At 42.0% G+C, this 27056-nt stretch overlaps 3 protein-coding genes across 3 annotated transcripts in view; 1 reads left to right on the plus strand and 2 right to left on the minus strand.

Moving 5' to 3' along the window:
* Positions 1-1930: 1930 nt before the first annotated feature.
* LOC120032937 (beta-2-glycoprotein 1-like) lies at positions 1931-6588 on the minus strand. Its single transcript, XM_038979207.1, has 8 exons — positions 6205-6588; positions 4405-4581; positions 3937-4033; positions 3648-3724; positions 3128-3316; positions 2658-2837; positions 2276-2473; positions 1931-2163 (listed from the first exon to the last, which is right to left on the minus strand). The coding sequence occupies exons 1-8, from the start codon at positions 6272-6274 to the stop codon at positions 2099-2101; spliced, it is 1053 nt and encodes a 350-aa protein (XP_038835135.1). The 5' UTR covers positions 6275-6588; the 3' UTR covers positions 1931-2098.
* Positions 6589-7002: 414 nt separating this feature from the next.
* On the minus strand, positions 7003-10699 carry LOC120032936 (beta-2-glycoprotein 1-like). The gene is made up of 8 exons (XM_038979206.1): positions 10562-10699; positions 10231-10410; positions 9796-9886; positions 9638-9714; positions 9349-9540; positions 8342-8521; positions 7442-7639; positions 7003-7149 (listed from the first exon to the last, which is right to left on the minus strand). The coding sequence occupies exons 1-8, from the start codon at positions 10629-10631 to the stop codon at positions 7067-7069; spliced, it is 1071 nt and encodes a 356-aa protein (XP_038835134.1). The 5' UTR covers positions 10632-10699; the 3' UTR covers positions 7003-7066.
* Positions 10700-15273: 4574 nt separating this feature from the next.
* LOC120032664 (protein kinase C alpha type-like) overlaps positions 15274-27056 on the plus strand; it is a 231850-nt gene continuing 220067 nt past the window's right edge. The window contains exons 1-2 of the mRNA XM_038978858.1: positions 15274-15651; positions 16392-16423. Coding sequence (XP_038834786.1) covers positions 15485-15651; positions 16392-16423 — 199 coding nt within the window. The 5' untranslated portion in view covers positions 15274-15484. The remainder of the gene's footprint in view (positions 15652-16391; positions 16424-27056) is intronic.

Genomic DNA, 27056 nt, shown 5'->3' on the forward strand with positions numbered 1-27056 from the left:
TTTCCTTCGCTTATACAGTAGCTTCCGTTAGAAATCATATTGCTAGCTGGACTGGATTCAATCAGAAATTCCAACTACAGGAGGCTGTTCATGTCTCCTGTATCTTGCTCTTCAACCCAACCCAATACTGGGTGTTTTTGCTTCCCAGGCAGGTGTAGCTCACCATCTAGGCTAGTGGCCATGTACTGTATAAAACAAGCAATTCATATCAACTCTCACATAAAACACATTCTAATACATAAAACATAAAACTTGCTTCTCCATCAACTCAAATAACTCCAAGCAAATGATCAGAATTTTGCCTCGCATTACCGCTAATGATACTAACGATAGAAAGCATACTGGACACTGCGTGTTCATGTCTTCAACTACGAAACAACCATGAAACAACCATGAAACAACATCTACTCTCCTTAGGACACAACTCGTCTCACTTTGGATGGATTTTTGCCACGGAGGGCTACTGAGAGAGGGGATGAGAGAGAAAAGGGGGATGGAAAGCGAGAGAGCAGACAAGTGAGAAGAGAGCTAGAGAGAGAGACAGACAGAGAGAGAACGCGAAAGGCGGGAGAGAGAGAGAGACAATAATCGTTTGGAGTCAGAAAACACATTTCAATGAGGCTCCAAACAGCCTGCATGTGAAATCGGATAGCAACTAATAAAGTGCATCTCTTCACAACAATAAATAATGCATCAAGAGGAAACAACATGAAACACGGAGACTTGTTTGATCCTCAGAAAGACGGAGAAAAGGGTTTATTAACGGACGTCAGTGCATTGCACTCATGTCATGGAGGAGCGCTCGTACCAGGCCTCATTTAAAGTCAATATCTAAAGAACTTCTCCGCAACTTTGCCGACGTGTGGTCCGGATGAATATTATGTGAAATAAGTTGAATACATTTGTGTTAATAAATAGTTAGTGTCGGGCTATAGTTGGTTGGTGAACATGCTGTCGTGTTTGGAAGTGTTCTGAAAACTGTTCATGTGCGGTCCTGGCTCGCCCTGAGGCAATGAAGAAATGCATTTTCTATCTCTTTTCTCTTGCTATGGTGGGATACGTAAACAGAAACAAATTGTCTGTCTGAAGTACTCTTACAACACCCCCCCCCCCTCCATTCAGTAACCATTGGAAACCCTTGTGACTCCACCTACAGTCGGCCTCTGCAGTTCTTTCATGTCCTGCCTCGCTGCCCCAGTGGGGAAGGAGAGTCAGTTCTCATGACTCAGTACAATCAACTGGCCGCCCCCGCGAGGGGGGGGAATAGTTCTGACCACCGGCTGATGGCCAAGGACAGAGGATCAAACCAACCGCATAGCGGGACAAGAGCAGCAGGGGGGTTTCCTCTGCTAATCTCTGTTAGAATAGACATGCAAAGCGGTTTGGGTAACCGGGATAGGGTTGCACTGTGGCCGGCTTGCAGTCGACTGTATGGTTTTAATATGAATCACTGGATAGGAGGGTAGAGTTCAGTTTTGTAGTAGAAATGTATATTTTGGGAGCTGACTTGTGTTGTCTTGTTTTTAGTGTGTGTGTGTGGTGTAGCAATGAGTTTGGTGTGTATTTAGTGTGTGTGTGGTGTAGCAATGAGTTTGGTGTGTATTTAGTGTGTGTGTGGTGTAGCAATGAGTTTGGTGTGTATTTAGTGTGTGTGTGGTGTAGCAATGAGTTTGGTGTGTATTTAGTGTGTGTGTGGTGTAGCAATGAGTTTGGTGTGTATTTAGGTATTTAGTGTGTGTGTGTTGTAGCAATGAGTTTTGAGTATGTGTGTGTGTGTGTGTGTGTGTATGTTTGAGTTTTTCCTGACCACTTGACCTGACAGAGTATCAACTGTACAACACTGACATCATGTGACATCATTTGGAAATTGAGTTTATACTGTTATTTTGCAAGTATTGGGTAAGATGTTGGGTCAAGTCATCTACAAAGATACAAGCAAACAGTATATTTTATTCATCGTAAAATTAGTTCTCTACAGAAAAATTATTCCGAAGAACAAATGGATAGCATTACATAGAAATACACATGGTTTTATTGACATTTAATTCACAGGCAATCAATGTTCTTGGTCTCAATTTGCTTTGTCATGCACAGCGTTTCAGCACTGGGCTATCTCAGATGGCAGGGAATCATAGTTGAATTTATATGTCAAATCACTTGGTTCTAGAAAGGAAAACACACACACAGACATCATTAAGACTTGATGGTAATGTTGTTTTGTTTTTTTATGTAGAAAATAGCCAACAAGAAAAAAACGCTTGTGCTCTAGTCTCACCTTCAAAGCATTCTGGGATCTTGAGTTTTCCATCGATGCACTGGGTTGACAATGCATAGCCACACTTCTTCTCCTTGTTCATACAGTAGACCAAGACGACGTCCGCATGCGAGATTTTATTGGGCTTGAAATCCTTTATCCAAAATTTCTTTCCATTGTAAAGGATGCGTCCTCTTTTAATACCTACCTTGCAGGAAGCTGTGGAACAAAGAGTGAAATTAGGATCAATAATTATAATATTGGCTCAGGGAGCTAGGCGGATATTACTATTTAGAATTTTAACAACAGCAATATTCAGCTATTCAAAAACACCGATTTGATAGGTAACCAAATAAGTTTGGTTAAACAAAATACAAAATTGTCACAAAATCAGTGGTCCTACCCCTGCAAGCTGGCTTCATTGACCAATCCCCTGTTTTGAGACATTCGATCTCCACAGGCCCGTCCAGGACATAGTCTATATTACATCCATATCTGACAGTCTCCTTGAAGCCGTGCTCCCTCTTATCGCTAACGGTCATGTAGCCGTTGATGATGCCTGTTGGAGCTGAACAGGTCACCACTGGAAACAAATAGAGGGCAAATTAGGGTTAAGTGCCTTGCTCAAGGGCACATCGACAGATTTTCCACCTTGTTGGCTTGGGTATTCAAACCAGCGACCATTTGGCCCAACGCTCTAACCCAGGGATGGGCAACTGGCCCCTTTGTAGGCCTGAGTACCAATATAATTTTTAAAAAATGAATAGTAAATAACCTTTATCTTGTGTGTGGGTTGCCCATCCCTGCTCTAGGCTACCTGCCGCCCTAGCAATACAACAGATCAGAGTCTTTGACTGATAACACTGTACCTACATTTACATTCTGGTGGCTCAGTCCAGTCTCCGTTAGTGCTGCACGATCCCCTCTCGTTGCCTATGAGGACAAGTGGAGGGAAACACTCGTAGGTCCCCCCAAAACCAAACACAGTCGTGTTGCCTGTCAACTTTCTGTCGTAGACCATTTTCCCATATTTAGGTATTGGAGGAAGACCACATATCACCGCTGACAGAGGGGAGAGATTTCATTCACATGCTCATCAATCAAGCACATTTGATTGAAATACGTGATATTCTCTCTATTTTTTATCAGAGACATATGATGTAACATATGAATATGAATAATATAGGCTACAGTAAAGCCATTATTCAAATCTCCGTTTTACACATTGTAGAATGCTCTTTACAATTACAGCAATAAGGCCACGTTTACATTGTGCTTATAGACTTGTAAGTATCAATGTGAGTTTGTATGCATTATCAACGTGAGATCATGTTTCATCATTACTGTTAAGTGCTAGAGTAGTTGTGCATTTCAGTATAAGGCAGAAACTTACGTGTACACTTTGGTGGTGGATCACTCCATTGGCCGTCGTACAAGCACTCAATGGTACTGGCTCCTTGCAGGGTATACCTGTAGACCACATTACCGTAATCTGTCAAATGATGTACTAAAAAAACATAAAGTAGACACTATATTAGGTGTATGGGTATACAGTGATTTCAACTTTGACCTACTTTACATGTGTTTGATACAATAACATGTTATAGACTTTGACAGCACGGAGAGGTGACCAGTCGTCAACGAGACACTAAAATAGAATTTGTAAATGGTATTCCCCATACCCCTCATGGCAGGTGTAGTTGATGGTACTCTGGTAGACAATGTCCACAAACTCCATGTCTCCGTGGTTTAGTGCTTCTGGGAAAGAGCAACTCTTTGCTGCATCAGAAGTCAAAAGGAATCAGTCAGCATTGCTCAACAGTTCCATCAATATGAGTATCAACTGATAATACTTGTAATATACTGAGTATCAACTGATAATACTTGTAATATACTGAGTATCAACTGATAATACTTGTAATATACTGAGTATCAACTGATAATACTTGTAATATACTGAGTATCAACTGATCATCATTATAATATATTGAGTCTCAACTGATAATACATGGAATATACTGAGTATCAACTGATAATACTTGCAATATACTGAGTATCAATTGATAATACATGGAATGTTTTTTGAGTATCAAATTATGATACGTGAACAGTAATACTGTTTTGGGTCAAACTTTATAAAAGCGTCCTACTTGAGCATGTGAGTTTAGACTTGGTCCAGTCTCCGCTAGCAGTGCAGAGGATTGTGCGAGAGCCTGAAGTGGGTGTGTATCCTCGTTTACACGACAGCACCACCTCGTCTCCGGGGGAGTACACCCTCTGGAACCCCTCCAGTTCCTTACCGTCACCCAGGGGCGGGCGGCCACATTCTGAGGGGGCAGACAAACAACGGGATGGGTCAATAAAACACACACACACACACAAACACACACGGACACAGAAAAAAACATGGACATATAGATTAACCAAAGAAGTGCCCGTGCAACTCCCCAGACATGCAGTTGACATTTTACTGATTGTCTAGTAAAAGTTTGTTGAGCATAAAGGTAGGTGGACTATTAAAATAAAGTGTCTTTTTCCTTTCAGCTTACAGTAACTGAAAGTCTTCGTCAACATAACACAAGCTCATTTGTCTAAACACACTCTGACAACATGTTCACTGAGAGTACGTAGGAATACTGAACAGCATACAGCACAGAAACACAAAAGGCTTCTAAATCAATAGGCCAAAACACTGGGGCAAATAATGAGCAAATAAATAAACGCAACATGTAAATTGTTGGTCCCATGTTTCATGATCTGAAATAAAAGATCCCAGAAGTCTTTCATATGCAGAAAAATCGTATTTCTCTGAAATGTATTGCATTCATTCGTTTACATTTGTTTACATTACATTTGTCACACAACACAATGCCACAGATGTCTCAAGTTGAGGGAGTGTGCAATTGAATGTTAATTTCTCTACCAAAAGCTGCTTCCAACGTCTTTTTAGAGGATTTTACAGTACATCCAACCGGCCTCACAACAGCAGACCACGTGTAACCACGTCGGCCCAGGACCTCCACATCCTGCTTCTTCACCTGCGGGATCGTCTGAGACAAGCCACCCGGACAGCTGATTCATTTATGGGTTTGCACAACCAAAGAATTCCTGCACAAACTGTCAGGAACTGTCTCAGGGAAGCTCATCTGCATGCTCGTCGTCCTCACCATGGTCTTGACCTGACTGCAGTTCGGCATCATAACTGACCTCAGTGCGCAAATGCTCACCTTCGATGGCCACTGGCATGCTGGAGAAGTATGCTCTTCAAGGATGAATCCTGGTTTCAACTGTATCGGGCGTGTATGGCGTTGTGCTGGCGAGCGGTTCACTGATGTCAACGTTGTCAACAGAGTGCCCCATGGTGGTGGTGGGGTTATGGTTATGATAATTATGGTATAATTTTATCGATGACAATTTGAATACAAAATGAGGCCCATTATCGTTCCATTCATCTGCCGTCATCACCTCATGTTTCAGCATGATAATGCACGGCCCCATGATGCAAAGATCTGTACAAAATTCCTGGAGGCTAAAAATGCCGCAGTTCTTTCATGACCTGCATACTCACCAGACATGTCACCCAATGAGCATGTTTGCAATGCTCTGGATCGACATGTACAACAACATGTTCCAGTTCCCGCCAGCAATATCACAAAGCCATTGAAGAGGCGTGGGACAACATTCCACAATCAACAGCCTGATCAACTCTATTCGAAGGAGATGGTGTCGCACTGCATGAGGCAAATGATCCACGCCCATACAATTTTTTTTAAAGGTGTCTGTGACCAGCATATCTGTATTCCCAGTCATGTGAAATCCATAGATTAGGACCTAATGAATTTATTTTCAATTTACTGATTTCCTTATATGAACTGTAACTCAGTTCAAATTGTTACATGTTGCGTTTATATTTTTGTTCAGTGTAGATACCGTAATAATAGATACTGTACCTTTCTTGGATGTCACTGGTGTATACAAGGCAAGCAGACAGATCAGCAGCAAAGACAGACTTGGTGCCATCGTCTGTGGTGTGGAGAGAGCGTCTCTCCTCTCTGGTTTCAAGGGTAAAAATCGGAATGTCGTTGGAGCTCCCAACTTTTTGGGTTCTCGAGGTAATTGGATAAGGGTCGATGACAACGCAGAATGAGGCAACCTCAGGCTCTTTTACTATTTACGTCATTTACCGTAAAACACCAGACCTTTGTGAACCTTACTGTTGCCCCTCCCCCATTCCTAGTACACATCACCAGTTCTCTGTAACTCTTCACCAAATCATGGTTGCAAAAGCCATTTATGTGGTACAATAAAGTTGACTGAAACTATTCTAGCACTGGAACACTGATGTGGCTAGATGATGCAGATCTACTACTATGAATCTTTATTTGTGTGCTTTTTATCTGTTAACAGAATGGAATGCATTTGTAATCTCATGCAGTTTGTGTTTGTTGTTCTTGTTGCAAAATTGCAAGAGTTCAATCAGATATCGAGTTCAAGTCAAAACAAGGGTATGTTTACTCTTGGTTAAAAAGTAACTTGTTTTTCTCTCAAAGCTGCAGAGCCCTTTGTGTGCGAGCAGAGATTACAAATACTGTAATCCTATACTGACATCTAGTGTCATTTTCAGGTAACATGTACTTTACAGGCAATCAAATTCAGGCTCATTCATGTTATGGATATAATCAACAGGTTATTAGCAAATGCAAGGCTGGATTATTTGGACACAAAGTCAAAAAGACTTAAAACAGATCTTTTTTTTTAAAAGTCATATTTATTTGTCATTTATTTGCCCTATTTATCCTCTTTGTATGGTGTTTATTTTGTTAGGTCGGCTTGACACATCGCAATCTCAGATGGAAGTGATTTGGGCTTGAGGGTGTACTCCATCTTGCCTGGTTCTAAGAGAAAGACAGACACACAAACACATTTGTCATTTTAGTTGTGAGAATATTAAGGACTCAACTAAACAGCTTCGGGAAGCTTGGAAAATGTGACGGCAGCGACCACAACACATTTTACTCTGGGTTGTGTTCATTTGTCATCAACAGGAATTAAATGGACTGAAACATGGAGAGACTACCCACACGTGTCCAATAAGAAACACTCATTTTTGATTCACGTAGTAAAATGTTTTAAAACTTGCATGTCATAATGAACGTGACCATGTTATTTTGGTACGAAGGGCCTCACCTTTAAAGCATTCTGGGGTACTGAGTGTGCCGTCGATGCACTGACTTGACACTGGAATGCCACACTTCAGCTCCTTGTTCAGACAGTAGAACACAACAGGCTCCCCGTGAAGGACTCTATTGGGTTTCAGATCCCCAATCCAGATCTTCTTGGCGTTGTAGAAGATGCGACCTCTGTTGATGTTAACTTTACAGGGGGCTGCAGTAAAGCGAAGACAAGCAAAGCAACGTGACTCTCCGTTTAGCATTGAAGAGAATGAAATGAAATAGATCATGGAAATGATTTTCTTCTGTATCAGTACCCAACCTGACACACCACATATACAATAGGTTGGGAGCAACACATGGTCAGCCACACAGCAGCGACCCCGGAGAAGGTTTGGGAATGCAGTGCTTTGCTCAAAAGGCACAAACGGCAGTATGCTCTCATTACGCAATCATTGCAGTCACCAAAGATGAAATAAATGGTTGCTGATACACATCTAATCACATGTGAGTCAACAAGCTGGTTCGATATACAGACACACACAAGTGACGTTCCCACAAGAGCAACAGTGCAACCTGTTCTATGACTCAATGGCTCTGGTGTGAACTTTCCCCCATTGTACAGCAGAGGAGGCTGGTGGGAGGTGCTATAGGAGGACGTGCTCATTATAATGGCTGGAATGGAAGACAGAACAGAGTCAAACGTGGTTTCCATATGTTTGATACCGTTCCATTTAAACCATTCCAACCATTACAATGAGCTCGTCCTCATATCGCTCCTCCCACCAGCCTCCTCTATGTACAGCTCTAGGGTCAGCTTCCCCTCCCCCAATCATAACCTTAACCATTAGTGGGGGAAATGCAAAACTGACTGAAGATCAGCGTCTAAGGGCAACTTCACCCTACACTGACTCACCTCTACAAACGGGCAAAGTGGACCAGTTGCCTGTATTCTGACATTGTATTTCCTCAGAGCCGTCCAGAACGTAGTGTTCCTGACACTGGTACTTGACCTTCTCCTTGTAACCGGCCTCCCTCATCACAGCAAAGGTGATGAGGCCGTGGTCTATCGTTGGTGGGATGGAGCAGCTCACCTCTGCAACAGGTCAGAAAAGTCATGGGCTAGTGAAAGTGTATTAGCAACGCAATATTGTCAGGATGAATCTAAATGACAGAAATTAGTTTTAAGGCATAAACAGAGGAAGACAGGATTATGCAAATTGATCAATTATCATTGCTTGGAGTGGATGAACAGTTAGCAATAACCATTTTAACCAGAATCATCGTCAGGGCCGGCTCCAGGCATAAGCGACATAAGCGGTTCCCATGCCGCTAGTGGCCCCCCCCATTTTATTAGTATGTATTTTTTGGAATTCATTCGGGGTCTCAACTTACTGTTGAGAGTTAGGATAATAGAATACACAAGGTGCAAGTTCGAAATTTGGTTGTGTATTACGCAATTAACCATGTCAGCTAACAAAGATTGGTAAATTAGTCTAGCCAGCTATCTGTCGAAAATACCGACCAGGCACACAGGGCACGTGCCCAGGGGCCCTGACCTCCAAAGGGCCCCTATTGATTTTGTTAGTCACTCTCACTCAGATATCATCAACATGGCATAAGTAATGGCAAAATGTGTAGAATTGCAGGAAATTAGCTTTAAAACTTTCAAAAATTATCTCCACCCCATGGAAAAATGGGTAGAATTGCAGGGAATTAACTATAAAACATTTGGGAGGGGCAACCAAATCTCACATAGGGCCCCAAAAAGGCTAGACCTATGTAATAATGGGCCTCCATAAGATCATTGATAATTTATCAGTGGTTCCACCAGATGTCACTCAAAAACTTCTCAACCAATGAGATTTGTTCATGATGGAACAGACAAACCATTTGGCTTGTGCTGCCACTGTCTGCACCTACCCTTGCATACCGGTGGCTCAGTCACGTTTCCACTGGCCAGGCACGATCCTCTCTCGTTGCCAATGGGAGCTCTTGGCGGCAAACACTCATACGTCCAACTCTGTCCGTACTGGATTTCATTGCCAGTGAACTTCTTATTGTCATAGACAATTTTACCATCCTTAGGTGCTTGAGGCAGAGCACAACTCACAGCTGCAGGGAAGAAATATTTTAAATAATCAAGACTATATTTACATATTTAGACAAACATTGGAGAAAAGCAAGGTTACATTCTGGAGGTATAGTATACCTTTACACATTGGTGGTGGTGCACTGAGGGTACCATCGTGTAAACACACGCTCTCATTGGCTCCTATCATGACGTACCTGAAGAACACAAATTCTTATTGGTCTGATATGCATAGTCAGCAAAATGTAGTCAGAACTAAACCGCACTATTTCCCTCACCCGTCATCACATGTGTAGTTGAGTACACTCTTGAATGGCACGTCAATCATCCCTGGCTTTTGCATAGGCTTGGGGAGAGGGCACATCTTTGCTGTGTCAAAAATGTATAAGATTCATGTGGATATAATTTATGCATTTCATGTAGTACATTTTTGGGGGGGATCCTACTATATCCCTAGCCCCTTGCTAAAGTATGGACTGTCCATGGTACTGTATAGGTGACTTTAGGGTTCCAAGATTCTCAGAAACATTCCCAAAATTCCCAGAAATCCCAGTGGGAAGGTTCCTTGAATCAGGGACTAATAAGCAGGAAATCTGGAATCCTCCAACCAGGATTTCTGTAAAACCCAACAATTTACCAGAATTTTTGTGAACATAGGTGGATTTATGCTTTACATTATGTAATGGATGTTTTGCGAATGGGGTGGAGCTTACGAGAACACACAAGGTCCAGTTTGGTCCACTCTCCCGAGGCTGAGCAGGTGATCTTGGCAGTCTTGGCTTTCCCAGGTGTGTATCCACGCTCACACGCCAGGGTCACCTCTTCTCCAATCTCATACACACGCTTTAGGCCCAGTGTATCTATACCGTCGGTCACGGGCGGACGGGCACATACTGAGGATAAATGGGAATATTGATAGACAAACAATGTGACGGTGTATATTATATAAAAACACATATGAAATACGGCTAAAGCATAGCTCACTGAGTCTGTAATATATATTCTGTAATTGAAAAATACTGCCTTAAATAATTTGCACTGTACCTTTCTTGCATGTCACTGACGTATACAAGGCAAGCTGGCAGAGCAGCAGCAAAGCCAAGGTTGGATTCATCTTCTGCGGGGTTGAGAGAGACTGTGTCCGTTCTTTCGGCAGTGGACAGTGAAAAATGTAGATGGTCCGTTCAAAAACCCTGAAAGTCTGATCCAATCAGATCGTCTGAAATAGGCTTCCATTGATTGAACCCAAAGTTCAAAGCACATGCATATTTACTCTGAGTTGAAAGATAACTTTCACTCAGTACACTACACAGACACACAGACACGTACACCCACACTACAACCACTCAGAATCGTGTATCAGCTGTATGAAATGCAGGTTTCATTCATGTAATTCTAATGCTAAACATTTTAATAACTGTAATTCGAATTTGATTTGGTTTCTAAAGGGGAGGCTATACAGTCTTGCCCTACCTGTGTCGTTCAGATAGGACAGGTTAAGCCTGATTCAGATGGTATTTATTTTGGCTATTGCCCAATGTGCATACTGTTAATCTACTACTAATGTATTAGCTTGATATTTAGCATTATAATGGCACCTTCGGATCACCAAGACAACCATTTACATCAACACTTTGAGCACTAACCCCATCTTGCCTTCTGCTGAAGTCCTGTCCTTACGACTGCTACAGGGCTAACTATTTGTTACACAGTGACAAATATGTGATCGGCTTAGGCCTATAACCTATTCATAAATATGAGGACAACAGTGGGACATAATACTTTTTAGGAATTGGGAGAGAAAAGCACTGAGGTCACAGACAACTGTAGTAGGACATGTACTGGGGGGGGGGGGGGAGTGTAAGTGGACACAGGGGAGGGTAGTCCATTTATTTCCATTTGCTCTTCTGCAGGTTTTACTATGTATTTTCTTCCATCCTAGCCAAATTTCCTCATCTGCTTGCATGCACCCTCCCTATATATTAGGGTGTTTTGGTACTTCCCGTATGCACTACGCTTTTCCACGTGCTAACCTTTAGTATACCACAGGTCAATATACTCTACCAGTCTACAGTGGTTGCTCAACTACAAATTGAGATTATGCTGCGGGACTGTACTTATTTTTCCTGCCCTATATCCACCATTCATAGTGACAACAGTGGTAGTTGGATCGTTTGTATGATAGCTATTGCAGATCTGGACCACACATAAACGCATTCAAAGCTGCATCGATTTATAATATGAATCAACAAGAACAAAAAGGAATAGCCGATAGGCAGCGGAGAGGCATCATTGTAGCATGAAAGAACAGTAAAGACACACAGCTCAAAAAGCTCCCTTTATAAGGGCACATGGGTGAGACCCAGATGCAGGAGGCAGATGGTTCAAGTCTCTGATATTTATTATCCAAGGGGCAGGCAAGAGAATGGTCGTGGACAGGCAAAAGATCATAAACAAGGTCAGCGCAGGCAGTATGGTCACGCAGGCAGGTTTAGAGTCAAGGCAGGAAAGGGTCAAACCCGAAAGGACTAGCAAAAGCGCGAAAAGGAAATAGCATGCGCACGGAAAACCACGCTGGTTGACTTGACAAGGCGAATTGTCCACAGATAAACAGGGAACACCGGAATAAATACCCAGGGACTGATGGGGTAAACGGGTGACACCTGGAGGTGCGTGGAGACAATCACAAAAACAGGTGAAACAGATCGGGGCGTGACACCCTTATTGATCTTGTTTCAGGACAATACAATTATCCTACATAGACACTACAATGCAATCAAGAATTGCTTCATTGTTTTAAAGTGATCACAACGTTCCACAATAGGCTGCAGTGAAACTGTAATTAGAATAAAAACGCAAAAGCCCTGTGATTTGAATGTTTTATTTCATGCAGATCTGTTGTGGGTATACTCTCGATAGTTTATACTGGTCTAAAGAGGAACAGTAGCAGGCCAATCTGGCAGATTTTTTTATTCCTGATAATGGGTCTGTTGCAGATCAACATTCTCCTAAATCGTCCTATAATAATGTGGCCACATATGCTCCCGGCCGGCCCAGTAAATCGCCAAAGTTTAACACGCATTCCTATCCAATCAGAGCGGCTATTCCTCACGCACCTAGAATCTGACCCTTCAATACAACCTAAATATATCTCATTTAACTTTTACCCTTTGCCTTGATGACAGCTTTGCACACGCTTGGCATTCTCTCAACCTGCTTCATGAGGTAGTCACCTGGAATGCATTTCAATTAACAGGTGTGCCTTGTTTAAAGTTAATTTGTGGAATTTCTTTCCTTCTTAATGCGTTTGAGCCAATCAGTTGTGTTGTGGCAAGGTAGGGGGGTATACAGAAGATAGCCCTATTTGGTAAAAGACCAAGTCCATATTATGGCAAGAACAGCTCAAATAAGCAAAGAGAAACAACAGTCTATCATTACTTTAAGACATGAAGGTCAGTCAATACGGAACATTTCAAGAACTTTGAAAGTTTCTTCAAGTACAGTTGCAAAAACCATCAAGCACTATGATGAAACTGGTTCTCATGAGGACCGCCACAGGAATGGAAGACCCAGAGTTACCTCTGCTGCACAGGATAAGTTAATGAGAGTTACCAGTCTCAGAAATTGCAGCCCAAATAAATGCTTCACAGAGTTCAAGTAAGTCACATCTCAACATCAACTGTTCAGAGGAGACTGTGTGAATCAGGCCTTCATGGTCAAATTGCTGCTGCAAAAAAACACTACTACAGGACACCAATAAGAAGAAGAGACATGCTTGGGCCAAGAAACATAAGCAATGGACATTAGACCAGTGGAAATTTGTCCTTTGGTCTGGAGTCCAAATTGTAGATTTTTGGTTCCAACCGCCATGTCTTTGTGAGAGACGCGGTGTGGGAGAACGGATGATCTCTGCATGTGTATTTCCCACCATAAAGCAATTCAAGGTTCACATTCAAGGTTCAGAATTCAAGGTTCACTTAACCAGCATGGCTACCACAGCATTCTGCAGCGATACGCCATCCCATCTGGTTTGCGCTTAGTGGGACTATCATTTGTTTTTCAACAGGACAATGACCCAACACACCTCCAGGCTGTGTAAGGGCTATTTTACCAAGGAGGAGAGTGATGGAGTGCTGCATCAGATGTCCTGGCCTCCATAATCCCCAGACCTCAACCAAACTGAGATGGTTTGGAATGAGTCAGACCGCAGAATGAAAGAAAAGTGGCCAACAAGTGCTCAGCATATGTGGGAACTCCTTCAAGGCTGTTGGGAAAGCATTCCAGGTGAAGCTGGTTGGGAGAATGCCAAGAGTGTGCAAAGCTGTCATCAAGGCAAAGGGTGGCTATTTGAAGAATCTCAAATATAAATATAAATTTGATTTGTTTAACACTTTTTTTGGTTACTACATGATTCCATGTGTTATTTCATAGCTTTGATGTCTTCACTATTATTCTACAATGTAGAAAATAGTAAAAATAAACAAAAACCCTTGAATGAGTAGGTCTTTTAAACCTTTTGACCGGTAGTGTATGTGTAAAAAAAAATAGGGACCACAGTGGAAATACCTTTTTAACTGACAAAAAAAAACAACAATCAATCAATCCAAACTGTGCAGTGGCTATTTGATGAACGGAAAGAAACATCCGTTACAAAACACACAAAAAAGTTGAATGACATTCAGAGATTGTCAAGCCAACTCTTCTATACTGGGTAAGTCTACGAGATAGGGAGGGATGTAGTTTCTGTTTTTCGGGATTGACATGGCCTATTTGTTGTGGTGTTGAAAACGCGAACCATGACACTGAAGCGCCTCACGTCGGTATGCTTTGTTTATTGGTTATGTGGTGCATTGGCACAGAAACCTGTTACTGGAATATCCATTGCATATATTTTATATAATTATAAATATGGCATCAAAATGTTGAACATCTGATTTCCCGCTAGCTGATCATTGTCTTCAGTTGACTCTGATCGTAGTGTAGGCCTAATGAAATAGGAAGAGAGAGTGGGCTCGTCTGTGGTGGTCGGCGAACCCTCAACCTTCTGGCCGTACGACTGCATGTCGTCGACTGGGCCACAAAAGCATGCTGAAGGTCAAAGTCAATATCCACGTATATAAACACAGGATCGCTACACTGCCCTACATTGGCAAAACACAGTAACCACGAATTTATATTAAAAATATTTGATCTGTTGTAATGGCCAGGTATTATCTGATTCATGTGGTATTTGTTCTTCTGTCAGGAAACTAAGCCAGTTGATCAGAATATGTCATGGTGTATCAGAAATTGCTGTCTGTCTAAACAGAAAAAGACTTCAGTCAGATTTTGCAGTAAAAACAACCTGTTGCCTTTGTAGGGCAGTACTGTTGTTGTTATTTGTGATCTTAAATAATAGGGGAGGGTCATGTGAAAATATGATCCCTCCCCCCACAGTAAATGTTGAACCGTCCCTAAAGACTTCAGAACAAATTAATAAGCCATACATAACACATTGATAATGGATAAAAATGTGATGACTATGATCAGTGCTTGACTTAGGCGAAATAGGTACTCATTTTGGGTGCCGGTTCTGTTTGAATTTAGGTGCAGGAACTCCATAAGAAACACATTTTAGCCAAGTCAAGCACGGACTATGATATGACTGATATGTCGTTTCTCTTCAAATAAATAGTTTTAACCCCAAAATGTGCCAGTATCTTTTACACCACTGGATGACGCTCCAATCTTCCAAATTCCAACAGCCCTCCCTCCAGGCGATTAATTGTGTTGACGTCAGCTCAAGTGAAAGAAGGAAGCAAAGCGCTCAGTGTGGAGCCGTCAGTAAAAGTGGTTGTAGCGACAGCTTGGGAAAGCTCATAGATAGTACAGTGTGACCGACTCTCCCGCTCAGTGGCAAAATACAGTGCATTTGATTGAATAGGTATATATACATTGGATAGAGAGGAATAACGTTGCTTTTTGACTATGGCTGATGTCACGCAATTCAACGAGGGGACCGGGGACTTCGCGAAAGGGTTCGCTCGTAAAGGAGCTTTGAGGCAGAAGAACGTCCATGAAGTGAAGGACCACAAATTCACTGCGAGGTTTTTCAAGCAGCCGACTTTTTGTAGCCACTGCACCGACTTTATCTGGTAAGCGCTTTTCCTCTCCACACGGCCTTTGCCTGTTGAACGTTTAGGAACTCCGCTGTCTTCTCAACCAGCTATTCGGTTGTCACTTTCCCTACACAGCTAACTGTGCTGCACCGTTACGTATACTTTCCTTACTGGAATGTTTGGTCTACCACGCCAAAGCGGGACTTCTTAAAGCCTAAAATTTGACTAATGTGCCTCAATGCAAGTCCAAAGTAAATGAATCCGTTCTGCCTACGGTGGGCTAGATTCACTGTGAACATTGATTGTGACAGCACGCCTACTTTGATGTTTGTTACAAATGGTAAAAGTTGTATTTCTCCTAGTCCTCTTTTTTTGATAAATATTTTTAAATAACTTGCTGCCAACGAACTATATAGGCACTTAAACCCGAAACAAGTAACAAGTGGTAACTATTCAGGCTGTAGGGTGGTTGAAGACGCACCCATGTTGACAACCTTCCTCTTTTCAAGGTGGTGTGTTTGCTTAACTATGTATTGATAGCTACAGAGATATGTCATCTTGAGTGAGTGAACATAATTTGACAGTTACGACCTATGGCTGCTAAAATCCTAAGTAATGATTCTTGGGAAACACCTTAAACAGTTTAGGCTACTTGCTTTTTTTGACTCCGAGTCATGGAGACTACTGCTGTTTCTGCTTGATATTACTAACATGTTTGTATCTGTCTGTTTCATGCTACTTGTTATTTCATTACTCACTTTCGTCTCTTTTCACAGGGGATTTGGAAAGCAAGGATTCCAGTGTCAAGGTAATGAATGATGTCCAGTCACTCAGCTCCAGTCCACCATGCAGTGTATACTCGTGTGTTTTTGTACTGCATTAATTCAAGAGGACCAGTCAATTTGACTTGCATAGACTAAAGAATGTTGCAATTTGTATTGGAGTTACTTACCTTTCAAAGAGTTTGAGATATACGGTAGGCAATGTTCCCTCTAAACTGCACAGGCAGCTCCCATCAGACTGCAGCAAGCTTTTTTTCTTAAAGGGGCAGTGTTATAATTTGAGAGGGCCTTAAATAATAAGCTAAGTAGCCAGTAGGCAGAACGTAGCATAATTGGTCTGATTCTTTGTAATAATGGTATGGGAATAATAATGCATTTTATTTTGTCAAGTCGTTTATTGCATCAAAAAACACAACATTTTCAATCACCACCTTGTCTGAAGAACAAGTGGATAAACAGGTTTTTTCTAAAGTCTCATGGAATGTAGGCCTTCATTGAACACCACACATCGGCTGCTACTGTAGGCTTAATGATAGAACAGCTATTTCCATGTTAAAATGTTATGGGATGCATTTTTCTCCATTGTTTTTGAGGATAGGCCACTGGTAGGCCTGCACGATGATCAAATAGCCACAGTAGCTTACTTGGCTGCTGTGAACAGTCAATTAAAGCAGGTACAGCCTCAGTGTTCACAGTAAACACACGCCAGAAGTGGCACAGAATTTTCACAACATTCAAGTTTGCGCTTGCATTGACAAAAGAATGTTGCAATTCTTATTGGAGTTACTGTTTGAGTATGATGTCTTCCTTACACACACACACACACACACACTGGAATATGAAGTCGTAAATAACAGAAAAGAATGGTTAAAGTATCTGTGACGAAGCACTCAGAAGGTCTAATCACTCAAAGAAATGGCATGGATTGATGTTGTGACTGTTTTCTGTTTCCTTCCCTTTTCCAATCTCATTACCATTTCAAGTCATTTGAAGCAGTTCTTTAAAAAAAAAGTTATTTATACATGTTTAATAAGCCAATGACTCGCAACTTAGAGACTTTGAGACTCTTTACTCTCCGGGTGTTTTTGTTTGAGTCTCAGGAGTTTCTTCAAATGCACTTTGAGACTTAAATCATCTTAATTGGATTTATGCAGCTAATACTAGGGAATATCTTGACATTTAGTGGTTGTCTGTGTGAAGAATTGATTGTCTGTGATTGAAAAAAAATAGAAAATGGTTATTTATGATATCAAAGTGAGAACATTTACTATGTATGCTCTCCTCAGCTCTTGGAAAGACGGACCTAGTTGTTTTGAGGACTATTTGCTAAACGTTAAATGGAGAAATTAATTAGCATACATTATTCCCAGCTGACTAACTGGACTGACATGAAATCAAATCACACACGGCAATCTCATGGATGCCAGAGTTCAAATAGGCCTTGTAAAGGAAACAGAAATATGAGATTTTCTCTACAAAACCAAAGCCCTATGGGCCCCTGTCAAAAAGTAGTGCGCTACATAGGGAATAGGGTGCCATTTGGGACTTAGAATCTGTACTGTAGCCAGGCAGCTGAATCTGCTTGCGCTTTAACCAGGCTAGGTCAGAGGGGTTAATGGCATTTGCCTGTAGTTTGCCAAGTCTCCTTAGTCAGAGTGGGTATGTGTCTCTTCCATGTACCATCAATAATCTCAAACTTCTTGTTTACCGATTCCCGTCTGTTCACAGGCACTTAAATCTTTTGTCTTACTCATTCCCCCGTCTGAAGGCGCACATACACAATCCATGTCTCCAATTGTCTCAAGGCTTTAAAATCTTCCTTTACCCGTCTCCTCCCCTTCATCTACGCTAATTGAAGTGGATTTAACAAGTGACATCAATAATGGATCATAGCTTTCACTTGTATTCACTTGGTCAGTCGATGTCATGGAAAGAGCAGGTGTTCCTAATGTTTTGTACACTTAGTATATATTTCTGTATTCAGATTCAGTTTTCTAGTTTTAGATGGCAATTCTTTTTAAAGGGTAATGTGTTGCCGTGGACATTTAGTGCAGCATTATTTTCACTAACTCGAGCCAAGTCTTCACTAGCCAGATGTTTATTTTATGTTCTAAAAGCATTGTGGCCTGACCTGAAGATTTTAAATATAGTTTAATAGTGTACAATTGTGGTGCTTAGAGATTGTTGTTGTAAGTCCTTGATTGTAAATCCGGTTGTAAGCCACTATGGATGAAAGTGTCCGATAAATGACTATTTAATGTGTCTGATATCCCAAGACCGTTCTCATGCAGAAAAGAGAAACAACAGTAACTCCTCTGGAGACATCAAAAAGGAAATGGATCATTACAGGACGTTATCTGCTGTCTTGATCTGTCTAACATTTCTAAAGCTGACAATTAGCTTGGCAGCCAGAGAGAGAAATGTTGGTTTGCTAGAAAAGTTATTATTTTCTTGGAATCAGACTTTTTCTTATTATTTGTAAGCATTTCCTGCATGGGATGCACTTCCAATGAACTGATGTAATACCTGAGGAAAAACCCCACTCTCTGGAAGATAAGAATGTGAGCAAAGCAGGACATTTTCCTAAGGAGCAAACACTTCATTAACAACGTTACCGGTTGAATGCCAGTTAAGTATGTTGATATGCGCGTGGTGTCCCCCTCGGATATATGCCATCCTCTGAACATGAATGGTAGTGTAATGTGGAAAGTGGTGATCTTGCCAGCCAGTGCTGAGAGTCCCTGCCTCATGGTAAGTGCTGCTGCTTCAGCCAGCCAGGATGATGTTAACCTGTGATCATTGAGCCGTTGGTTGAATGTGATCCGTTCTGAAAGGATGTCTGCTGAGAGCTGCTGTTAAATGGCAGCAAAATACATCCATTTGCTGGAGTACGAGGATAAACACTCTCCAGAGAAGGCTTTTTGATCTCTTGGGGGTTCAGAAGCCCCTTGTCTGGAATATGACTGCTTTTATTGTTGTGGAGTGAGCGTGAGAGAGAGAAAGAGTGTGTGTGTGTATTAGGGTTGCACATTTTGCGGGAATATTCAGAGATGAACTTTCCGTGGGAATATATGGGAATTAACGGGACTATATGGGAATTAATGGAAATATATGCTAATTAATATTAATACCATTTAAATTTAGATGTTTTTTTGCATTGGATTTATTTACCATATCATATGGAGACGGAAACATAAACCTTTTACATTATCCCTGGACCTCCTCAATGTCCACCGCTTGAACATCAGACTGAGGCCTCATCTTCACTGTCACTTTCCAACCTTGTTGAGGATGGCTCGTTGCCCGGATGGCCACCAATTTTTCAACCCTTGTATTGGTCAGCCTGTTGCGGGCTTTGGTGTGTGTTCCCAAACAAGGACCAGTTGCGCTCTGAGGCGGCTGATGTTGGTGGGATTTGAAGGAGGAAAGAGCCTCAGATCCACAAATCCCTTCCACCAGGTGGCTGATGAGAAATGTTGGTACGACTGCCATATTGCCTCTACATCTCAAAGCCCTTGCTTGGAAATGTATTTCGCCAGACTGCCAAGAACCTTGCCCTCTTCCAGGCCAAGGTGATGAGACACGGTAGGGATGACACCATAGGCCTTGTTGATCTCTGCACCAGACAGGATGCTCTTGCCAGCATACTTGGGGTCCAACATTTACTGTACGCTGTGGCGTGTATGGGCTTCAGGCAGAAGTCTTCACACTTTTTGATGTATTTCAGAACGGCAGTTACCTCTGCTTGGAGCAACAGTGAAGTGGGCAGGGCAGTTTGGATTTCTTCTCTTACATCTGGGTGTTGCTGAACAGCTTCAATGTGGTGCTCTTATTCTTCTCACTTTGCTTGGTGAGGTAGATTGCTGCTATAACTTGATAACCATTTCCTTGGCTCTCTTGTAGTGTATCCATTGTTTTCAGTGCCATGATGTACTTGAGGAGCAGATTCAATGCATGAGCAGCACAGCCAATGGGTGTGATGTGAGGATAGGACTCATCCACTTTAGACCAAGCAGCCTTCATGTTTGCAGCATTGTCTGTCACCAGTGCAAAAACCTTCTGTGGTCCAAGGTCATTGATGACTGCCTTCAGCTTATCTGCAATGTAGAGACCGGTGTGTCTGTTGTCCCTTGTGTCTGTGCTCTTGTAGAATACTGGTTGAGGGGTGGAGATGATGTAGTTAATTATTCCTTGCCCATGAACATTCTACCACCCATCAGAGATGATTGCAATACAGTCTGCTGTCTCTATGATTTGTTTGACCTTCACTTGAACTCTGCATCCAGACAATGAGTAGATAAAGCATGTCTGGTTAGAGGGGTGTATGCTGGGCGAAGAACATTCCCGAAATCTCTTCCAATACACATTGCCTGTGAGCATCAGAGGTGAACCAGTTGCATACACAGCTCGAGCAAGACATTCATCAGCATTTCTCTGATTTATATTCCTCCATTGAGTCAAAAAAACTTCTGATTTCAGGAGGACCATGAAGTAGAGGGACTTTTGTTGTGAGCTCTGCCGCTGAGGGAACTTTATGCACTTGGCCAGATGATTCTGCATCTTTGTTGTATTCTTCACATATGATTTGGCACAGTACTTGCAAATGTACACAGCTTTTCCTTCAACATTAGCTGCAGTGAAATGTCTCCACACATCAGATAGTGCCTGTGGCATTTTCCTGTGAAGATTAGAAAAAAATTAGTAAAAAACAACAAATACAATTCCATGTACAGATAAATAGTTAAACAGTTAGATTAAACAACTCCTTTGTAAGATAAATGTTGTAAAATGAAACATGTATGGAAACAGGTGAATTAACACTCCTCAGTTAGCAGGCTCAAGCAAGCTAAAACCCACATGGTAGCAAAAACTAACTAGCAGAAATTGTTAACAAGTTAGAAATTATTTAAACACACTTTTCTGTAGGCTACTATTTACTAGTTAACAAAAAATAATGTATATCATGTCAAATATATTCACCCCACCTGGTATTGTACTAAAAACTTACCAGACAGCATGTAGTCCTTGGCTCAGACAGTGTAGTAGTGTGGGCTCAATAGCATCTCATTAGTGTGCAAGATCTTGAGAATCAGCTGTACATGTGCAGTGCACTCTTCCATCACATGTGATGGAAGAATGTACTGTGCATGCAGAGGGTTGCAATTCCATTGAATTGGGGATAGTTTAACCAAAATACACCACAAGACCTAGAATTGCCTTATGTATATCCACAAAAAAGGTTCACTGTTATAAGCTAACTCTTTTGATGAATTTAAGCAAAATTCCAGGGCTTCACTTCCCATAGAAAATTTCTGGAAATTTACTGGAAAGATTCCGACCCTTTGCAACCCTAGTGTGTATACTTGTGGGTGTGTTCGGGTTCCTGCATGCATGTGTGTATCGTAAATTGTATGTGTCCATACGTACGGATGTGTGTTGTACATCACGCGTTTATCTACGTATTTGTCTATGTGGAGCCTGTTCCCGGGCTTAGTAACTGTGATTGATAAAGACACTCCTCCACTTGTATGTGTGTCTTAGAGGTGTGATGCACTTTGCTCAGAGGCGAGGTACAGACATTATACAGACGTGATAAGCCTATCCTGTTGGGCTTTCTGTGCTGGCCTGAAATGAAGTTACATTTGATTTTCTGGAATTTGAAAATGTCTGTCTGGTATTAATACATTTGTTGGTGTTCAACTGTGAACTCGACATACAGTATCTGTGTTTCCAACATTTGTTAAATCGTTGCTTGCGAGACATTTAAAATGTGCTTGTCATATTGGTCTCCATTCTGAAGCCATTAGCTACCAATCCCCCGTGGATTATTTCATATCTGCTCTATTTAGACCACCTAAAGCAACATTGTTGATTAAGAATTCAAGATCTCTTCCTATCGTTCCGTTATGTCAGAAGCCTTAGCCAACAGAGATATCATATCCACTAGCTAACACTCAACAAGTCTTTTCCTTGGTTTGTAAACCGACACCTCACCTCACGGTCACAGTTGAGCTGTGCTGTCGTGTCACTACCATGTTACTCGCCCTCTCCAATTTATATGTTGAGCAAATACAACCAAAGTAAAGGTGAGGGGTGAACAAGCCCTCATGTTTACCCAAGTGCAAGTTGTCACCATGTGAGATGGTATCTGTGCCAATTCTTGTTCCCCTCAAGCAATCCTGTTTCTGCGGAATCCAATTCCACAAGTGAACCCGCAGGCGTTTTGTATTCATATCCCAGTTACATTGGAATTGCTGTTGCCACGTTGTAAACGTGTGCATAGTTCCACACCCAGCCTCTATAAACTGTACCATTTAAAACATGATAGCAGTCTTTCATCCAAATAGTAAGAATGTAGGTATTACCGCTAATATTGAATGGAGGAGTTAGCGTAAGCATTCTATTGATGGTTATTGGCCCAATTGAACATTTAAGCCCATCTAGGCACAGCATATACTGTACCTAAGCGTATATCAATTGATTCTAAAAATGAAATTACCATTGAGAAGTCACCTGCTTTTAGATCTTACATAATCTCCTGGCAGGCTTGTCCATACATTGATAGCAAATATTGAAACCATGTTAAACCAACCATAAAACCATTGGCTTCAAAACAACCTACCTCAGATGGGCTTTTAAGTGTTTCTCTCTCTACTACTACCTTCTCTTCCATTATGGTTGGAGTATGGATGGAGAAATGAAGCCCAGGGAATAGTGTCTTCATGGATGACCATTGATGGTTTGAAGGGTTGATGGAAGGGTTGACTGGGTCTCCTTTGACAGGTGGTAGTGGAGTTTACCCGACGCCTTCCAATGGTCTGTGGTTGGTGAGAGTGGACGAATAATAGGTTTCTTCGTGTGAGAGGAGCAATCTCCCAAGGGAGTGTTAGGAGCAGAGCAATGTCTAGGAATGTCTAGGGAACATGAATGAGATATGTGTGGATGGACAGTGTAGTGGTGCCATGAAAGTGAGTTTTTTTTTCTCTTTTGAACTTAAACAGTCGAATTAGGTTAGATCAGTCCAGACAAAACATGTTATGAAATGTTTTGAAGTGTCCTGCATATTTACATATAGCAAAGGTTTCAGTCATGTTCTCTCTAGTCAAAACGACTTAATACAACCAATAACCAGGATGATTGTCACACAGTGTACCACGGACAACCAAGCCTGTGTGTCTCTGTTCACTTTCATTGTGTTTGCAGACATGCACGTTGGGGCGGCAGGGTAGCCTAGTGGTTAGAGCGTTGGACTAGTAACCGAAAGGTTGCAAGTTCAAATCCCCGAGCTGACAAGGCACAAATCTATCGTTCTGCCCCTGAACAGGCAGTTAACACACTGTTCCTAGGCCGTCATTGAAAATAAGAATTTGTTCTTAACTGACTTGCCTAGTTAAATAAAGGTAAAATAAATAAAGAAAATTCTAACCAAACATTGACCTAGAGGTTCCCTGGAACCTTCCCTCCCTTTTGATGAACAGTGGCCTCTCAACCCGCTCTCAGATCACGCTCCTGTGCTCCGGGCTTGTTTAGACAGTGCTAAGGGAATCCTTGTGCACATCCTGTGTTGACAGAGGACAGAAAGGTCAACTCTACCCTGTGTCCTTACCTGCAGTCCAGCAGGTGTGTATTCTAGTCCTCCCATCTCCCATAGGTACCGACGACTCCCATCTGCCTTCCCCTGTTTTGAAGTTTGTTTCTCAGCAGTACATTTTTGAGCAGGTCTCACTTTCTATTGCTGTAACGACTAGTTTCAGAGAGACCGATTTTTAGGTCTAGTTCCGGATTTAAAACATTCTCAATGGAGATTCTCCATCGAAAGTGCTATTTAGTCCAGGACTAGGGCTAATCTGTGTCCGAGAAACCTTTCCTTAGTATCCAAAAACCTTTATGGCCTCCGTGCGTAGGTAGGTAGTTTGTTATGGGGGACTACAGAACTCCTCATGTAACTATTTGGTCCTGTTTCATCTATCAGCCTCTCTATGCTTAACTTAGCCTGAACCTGTATTCTGCCTGTACTTTTGCAAGGTACAGTTATTTTTTTTCAATTTTTATTACTGACTCTTTGTTAATATAGAGTTTACAAATGTTTTGACCAAGACGAGTGACCATATACTCTTTCCCCACCATATTTCCCCTGGGTTTAATAGGCCTTATCTACTGTATAGTGAATACCATCTCTTCCTTAGGGACGTGTGGTGGCTTTATCACAAAGTCCACTTGAAATCAACTTTAATGGACAGTGTTAGTACCAGTCAGTGAGGCAGGGTTAGTGGGAGAATTTGCCATAAACAAACCCACTGCTGACACCAGTCGACAGGCAAAGGCCAACTGTGTCAACCAACCAGGGTTATGTGATTTATGCTGGCGTTGTGGATTACCAAACACATTGCCCTGGGCTATGCCTATAGGCTTTGGTTGCAGCCAGCGCATCGCCTCAGAGGCTGTGGATTGGTGCTTTCACAATAGGGCTCTCCTCCCCTGGGCTGAGTGCCAGAGAGCTTGGCCGCTACAGTGCACTCTGCCTTGGGTAGAGCAGATGTAACCAACCCCCCCCCCCCCCCCCCCCCCCCTCTCTCGCTCCTCATTATCTCCATTCCACAGCATCCTAAGGGAAATGATCAATAAAGCCCTCGGTTAGCGCCAGGCTCATTCTTATGTACTCTGAAAGCGGAGGTCATGACCTTGAGTTATACCCAAGCTGATGATTCAGATATAGCTGCTGCTCATCACAATAGTGAAAGAGAATACAGAGAGGGCTGCTAGTAGTGTGTGTGTGTCTCTCTCTCTCTGTCTATCGGGTTAGTCATCCAATCCACTCTGATGGCAGGGGTAACCGGGCAGATTAAAGGGATGATGTGAATACGCTGGCCCCGGGAGTAAAACCGCTTAACCTCCTAAACCTTCCATTGGTACAGCCTCTAGATCCTCCATCCACCTTAGGACACACAAAACCTAGACAATCCCTCGTTTCCAGCCCACGTATGCACACAGATACAACAGCACCTCTTGCCCCTAGGGCTGAGCAGAAAGAACAGAACAGAGCGATCCTCCATTACATCCGTTACCCTGACAGCTATTACAGTACAACAGCTGGATATCTAGGCTCATATCAAACCCCTCAACCACAACTTACTTTAGTGCCGGGCATTAAAATGCTGTATATGGACTATATCTGTTCATCAACTCTCCACAACTCACTTTAGTGCCGGGCATTAAAATGCTGTATATGGACTATATCTGTTCATCAACTCTCCACAACTCACTTTAGTGCCGGGCATTAAAATGCTGTATATGGACTATATCTGTTCATCAACTCTCCACAACTCACTTTAGTGCCGGGCATTATTAAAACGCTGTATATGGACTATATCTGTTCATCAACTCTCCACAACTCACTTTAGTGCCGGGCATTAAAATGCTGTATATGGACTATATCTGTTCATCAACTCTCCACAACTCACTTTAGTGCCGGGCATTAAAATGCTGTATATGGACTATATCTGTTCATCAACTCTCCACAACTCACTTTAGTGCCGGGCATTAAAACGCTGTATATGGACTATATCTGTTCATCAACTCTCCACAACTCACTTTAGTGCCGGGCATTAAAATGCTGTATATGGACTATATCTGTTCATCAACTCTCCACAACTCACTTTAGTGCCGGGCATTATTAAAACGCTGTATATGGACTATATCTGTTCATCAACTCTCCACAACTCACTTTAGTGCCGGGCATTAAAATGCTGTATATGGACTATATCTGTTCATCAACTCTCCACAACTCACTTTAGTGCCGGGCATTAAAATGCTGTATATGGACTATATCTGTTCATCAACTCTCCACAACTCACTTTAGTGCCGGGCATTAAAACGCTGTATATGGACTATATCTGTTCATCAACTCTCCACAACTCACTTTAGTGCCGGGCATTAAAATGCTGTATATGGACTATATCTGTTCATCAACTCTCCACAACTCACTTTAGTGCCGGGCATTAAAATGCTGTATATGGACTATATCTGTTCATCAACTCTCCACAACTCACTTTAGTGCCGGGCATTAAAACGCTGTATATGGACTATATCTGTTCATCAACTCTCCACAACTCACTTTAGTGCCGGGCATTATTAAAACGCTGTATATGGACTATATCTGTTCATCAACTCTCCACAACTCACTTTAGTGCCGGGCATTAAAACGCTGTATATGGACTATATCTGTTCATCAACTCTCCACAACTCACTTTAGTGCCGGGCATTAAAACGCTGTATATGGACTATATCTGTTCATCAACTCTCCACAACTCACTTTAGTGCCGGGCATTAAAATGCTGTATATGGACTATATCTGTTCATCAACTCTCCACAACTCACTTTAGTGCCGGGCATTAAAATGCTGTATATGGACTATATCTGTTCATCAACTCTCCACAACTCACTTTAGTGCCGGGCATTATTAAAATGCTGTATATGGACTATATCTGTTCATCAACTCTCCACAACTCACTTTAGTGCCGGGCATTAAAATGCTGTATATGGACTATATCTGTTCATCAACTCTCCACAACTCACTTTAGTGCCGGGCATTATTAAAATGCTGTATATGGACTATATCTGTTCATCAACTCTCCACAACTCACTTTAGTGCCGGGCATT

The sequence above is a fragment of the Salvelinus namaycush genome, chromosome 39, assembly GCF_016432855.1.
Source record: "Salvelinus namaycush isolate Seneca chromosome 39, SaNama_1.0, whole genome shotgun sequence".
Taxonomy (NCBI): Eukaryota; Metazoa; Chordata; class Actinopteri; order Salmoniformes; family Salmonidae; genus Salvelinus; species Salvelinus namaycush.

What these genes read in the sequence shown, in the direction of transcription:
- LOC120032937 (XM_038979207.1), bottom strand. Translation starts at nt 6,274, where the DNA reads ATGGCACCAAGTCTGTCTTTGCTGCTGATCTGTCTGCTTGCCTTGTAT. An exon ending in TCCACCACCAAAGTGTACAC is followed by an intron (nt 3,317 to 3,647) that starts GTAAGTTTCTGC and finishes CCCCTCTGTCAG; the next exon opens with CGGTGATATGTGGTCTTCCT. An exon ending in TGAGCCACCAGAATGTAAAT is followed by an intron (nt 2,838 to 3,127) that starts GTAGGTACAGTG and finishes ATTTGTTTCCAG; the next exon opens with TGGTGACCTGTTCAGCTCCA.
- LOC120032936 (XM_038979206.1), bottom strand. Translation starts at nt 10,631, where the DNA reads ATGAATCCAACCTTGGCTTTGCTGCTGCTCTGCCAGCTTGCCTTGTAT. An exon ending in GTCAGTGACATGCAAGAAAG is followed by an intron (nt 10,411 to 10,561) that starts GTACAGTGCAAA and finishes ATTTATCCTCAG; the next exon opens with TATGTGCCCGTCCGCCCGTG. An exon ending in AACTACACATGTGATGACGG is followed by an intron (nt 9,715 to 9,795) that starts GTGAGGGAAATA and finishes TGTGTTCTTCAG; the next exon opens with GTACGTCATGATAGGAGCCA.